The 4192-nt window shown below is 45.0% G+C and overlaps 1 protein-coding gene across 1 annotated transcript; it reads left to right on the top strand.

Annotated features, from left to right (window-relative positions):
* The first annotated feature begins 3073 nt into the window (after positions 1-3073).
* TAL2 (TAL bHLH transcription factor 2) lies at positions 3074-3709 on the top strand. Its single transcript, XM_025360772.1, has one exon. It carries the CDS (start codon positions 3106-3108, stop codon positions 3430-3432), a length of 327 nt encoding a protein of 108 aa, XP_025216557.1. The 5' UTR covers positions 3074-3105; the 3' UTR covers positions 3433-3709.
* The last annotated feature ends 483 nt before the right edge of the window (positions 3710-4192 follow it).

Here is a 4192-nt window from a genome sequence, read left to right as displayed (position 1 = left end):
TACCAAAAATGTTTTTTTTAAAAAGGAACAAAAAGAAAGAAAAATGCTTTTCTTTGCAACAATGATGCTTTCCATGTGTATAGGGAGGAAATTGCTACATTTATTTAGCATCTATGTGCCAGACACTTTATAATGCATTTCGTGTAATCCTCACAAAAGTCCTGCTGATGGCTGTATCTCCCTCCGTTTACCAGAGAAGAAAACCGAGGCTTCGAGAAGTTAAATGATAACTAGGACATCGAGAGCAGAGATTCAAAGCTGGATGTTTCTGCTCTAAAGCCCATAAGCATTTAAAACCTTTCTTCTGTTATGAAGCAAATAATACATGAATAATTTATTATAAAAATATAAAACAGCTGGGCACAGTGGCTCACGCCAGTGAGCATCTCCAGGCCCCCCGAATGTTTCCCCATTCCAGTTCCTTTCTTGTTGCCTTTCCTGCTTGTGTCTGGGTTAGAGAGTCCAGTGCCGTGCTGAGAATAATCCCAGCACTTTGGGAGACCGAGGCGGGCAGATCATGAGGTCAGGAAATCGAAACTGTCCTGGCCAGAGTGGTGAAACCCCTTTTCTACTAAAATTACAAAAAATTAGCTGGACCTAGTGGCGTGCGCCTGTAGTTCCAGCTACTAGGGAGGCTGAGGCAGGAAAATCGCTTGAACCTGGGAGGCAGAAGTTGTGCCTCCCAAGAAGTGAGCCGAGATTGCACCACTGCACTCCAACCTGGCGACAGAGTGAAACTCCGTCTCAAAAAAAAAAAAAAAAATATATATATATATATATATATATAAATAAAACAATACAAAAAAAGACTAAAACACCACAAGTCTCTCTTTTTTCTCTTCTCCCAATCTACTGTCCTTCCCCCAAGGAACCACTGTTGACAGTTTGGCCTGAATCCTTCCAGGTTTTTGGTCTACACACACACACACACACACACTCCGCCATATATTCCTGTAAAGTGAATCAAAAGAGCACATAAACAAAGCTCAGACCTTCTCTAATGCATGACAACGTCTTCATTAGGAAGAAAATGATAAATTACAACATTTACTTTTCTCTGTTTTATTTGTAGAGATAATAATTGCAATCATTAATTTTTTTTTTTTTTTTTTTGAGACAGTCTCGCTCTGTTGCCCAGGCTGGAGTGCAACGGTGCGATCTCGACTCATTGCAACCTCCACCTCCTGGGTTCAAGCGATTCTTCTGTCTCAATCTCCTAATTGGCCCTGACTACAGGCATGCGCCACCACGCCCTGCTAATTTTTTGTATTTTTAGTAGAAATGGAATTTCACCGTGTTGGCCAGGCTGGTCTTGAACTCCTGACCTCAGGTGATCTGGCCCCCTTGGCCTGCCAATGCTCTGGGATTTCTGGTGTGAGCTACTGAGCCCCGCCAATCATTAAATATTTATTGAGCCTTTACTATGCACCAGACACTGAGCTAAGGTACTTTATGTGTATCATTTTATGTGTCCTCCCAATGATGCAGTACTCCTGAACTGCTCTTTACTTATGAGGCATTTGAAACACAGAGAGGTTAAGTAGATTGCTCAAGGTCACACAGCTAGGGGGAGTAGAACCAACAGCCAAACCAGGGTTCTGGCCTTGGAGCGAGCCTGTGCTCTTGACCACCATGCACATGGTTCCACCGATGGCTGAGTTATGTGAAGACTCCTGTAGAGTCAGGGCTTGGTGGTAGGAGAAGATCTGGCCTGCTCTTTAAAGAAACAGGTAAGTAGAGAGTGGGGAGGAAATTCAAGGAACAGAAAATGACACCGTGCAAAAGGGTAGAGTTGGGAATATTCATGAGTCTTTGGAGGAACCAGAAAGGGCCCAGTGCCCAGGGGAGCTGAGCGTGGAGCAGGCAGCAGACCAATAGCAGTAAGCCAAGAACATCAGACTGCCTGGGGCTGCACCTTGGCTTGTTTGCCAGTGCCTCCCAAGTGTTCCTATTAGCACATGTTAATCCAAGCCACCTGAAAAAAGGGGCCCGTGCCTCTAGGAGTGAAAAATGGCTGCATAATGCTTGGCAGTATATGATGATAAACCACTCTCCTAGACTCGGAAAGGTCATCCAATGCAGCCCCAAAGAGGCCCAAGTATCTTCTACAGAATACACGCTAAATAACCACTCCCACCTGCCCCTTGTCTTTTCATTTTTGTGAGACTAAACACCCCCACTTCTGTTCTTCATACAACAGGGTTTCAAGACCCTTCATCACTCTGTTCCTGCTCCTCTAAATATAGTCCAGTCTGGATATTTTAGTTCTTACAGAGAGGGGCTGAATCCTCCCAATGAGGTCCGCCAGCTAATATGAGAGCTGTATTGTCTTCTCTATTCCAAATTATGAAACCTAGAATCATTTTCTTTTTTTACTTCATTCTGAGAACACACTGTTGGTTCATACTCAACTCTCTGTTGGTGGCCCGGCGTGGTGACTCACGCTTGCAATCCCAGCACTTTGGGAGGCTGAGGCAGGTGGATCACCTGAGATCAGGAGTTTAAGACCAGCCTGGCCAACATGGTAAAACCCCGTCTCTACTAAAAATATAAAAACTAGCCAGGCATGGTGGCAGGTGCCTATAGTCCCAGCTACTCTGGAGGCTGAGGCAGGAGAATCGCTCAAACCCGGGAGCTGGAGGTTGCAGTGAGCTGAGATCGTGCCACTGCACTCCAGCCTGGGTGACAGAGTGAGATTCCATCTCAAAAAAACAAACAAACAAAAAGAAAACGAACTTTCTATTGGCCAAACATATATTGTATTCACACATAAACTCAATCGATATTGTACCTGATTCTGAACAATCAGGAAGAGTTGGTTATGAAGGAAGAAATAGGAATATTGGGACAAAGCAATCTTTCAACTGGAGGCTTCAAAACAGCCAGGGAGAAAAAGCTGAAGGGTGGTGTTCTCACCTTCCCCTGTCATCTACTACATTTTTTTCTCTTGTCAAAAAACCTGAAAATGAGGAAATGAATCACCTAAGCTCTGAGTCAAGAAAATCTAACATCTCAGGTTCTTGGCAGGACATGTGATAACAATCAGGTCTCTTATAAGATACTGGCTCTGAGGGCCCTTTCTCTTTCCATCTCAGGAACTCAGACATGACCAGGAAGATCTTCACAAATACCAGGGAGCGGTGGAGGCAGCAGAATGTCAACAGCGCCTTTGCCAAGCTGAGGAAGCTCATCCCCACTCACCCTCCAGACAAAAAGCTGAGCAAAAATGAAACGCTTCGCCTAGCAATGAGGTATATCAACTTCTTGGTCAAGGTCTTGGGGGAGCAAAGCTTGCAACAGACGGGAGTGCCTGCTCAGGGGAACATTCTGGGGCTCTTCCCTCAAGGACACCACCTGCCAGGTCTGGAGGACAGGACTCCGCTTGAGAACTACCAGGTTCCTTCACCTGGCCCAAGCCACCACATTCCTTAGTGTGGCTCTTGGCTGTCATCTCCCAGGGCAGCACTTGCTCAGAAGTCACTGCCTGTGGACAGACTTTTGCATGTTCCAGAGCTGACTTGATGATAACTTGTGAAGCATGAATGTTAGCTTCCTGGGAGGTGGCTCAGGCACAGCTGCAGGGAGCTGAAAAGAGCCATGAGGAATGTCACTTGTGGGCTGTCACCCCCCAAGATGTCAGGCAGAGCCGCCTACCTCTGCCTATTTTAAATCCAGGTTCTGAATAAGACTTTTGAAGAAAAAATTCTAAGTTAAAAAAAAAAAAAGGTTGAAAATCACTGTTTACTCAACGTCTTCAGTTATAAGAAAGTTTTCTCATAATGGATCTCAGATGAATAAGTAGAATATGCTTCCTTCAGAACATATTTTACAGTTTGTTTTGAAAAATGAGATTTGATCAAGGGTGAACAAAATAAATTTAAGATTGATGGGCTGGGCACAGTGGCTCACACCTGTAATTCCAGCACTTTGGGAGGCTGAGATGGGCAGATCACCTGAGGTCAGGAGTTCGAGACCAGCCTGGCCAACATGGTGAAACCCCATTTCTACTAAAAATACAAAAATGAGCCAGGTGTGGTAGTGCTCACCTGTAATCCCAGCTACTTAGGAGGCTGAGGCACGAGAATCGCTTGAACCCAGGAGGGGGAGGTTGCAGTGAGCCAAGATTATACCACTGCACTCCAGCCTGGGCAACAGAGTGAGACTCAGTCTCAAAAAAAAAAAAAAAAGTTTT

The sequence above is a fragment of the Theropithecus gelada genome, chromosome 15, assembly GCF_003255815.1.
Source record: "Theropithecus gelada isolate Dixy chromosome 15, Tgel_1.0, whole genome shotgun sequence".
Taxonomy (NCBI): domain Eukaryota; kingdom Metazoa; phylum Chordata; class Mammalia; order Primates; family Cercopithecidae; genus Theropithecus; species Theropithecus gelada.
This window is presented reverse-complemented; position numbering and strand designations above follow the sequence as displayed.

What these genes read in the sequence shown, in the direction of transcription:
- TAL2 (XM_025360772.1), top strand. Translation starts at nt 3,106, where the DNA reads ATGACCAGGAAGATCTTCACAAATACCAGGGAGCGGTGGAGGCAGCAG.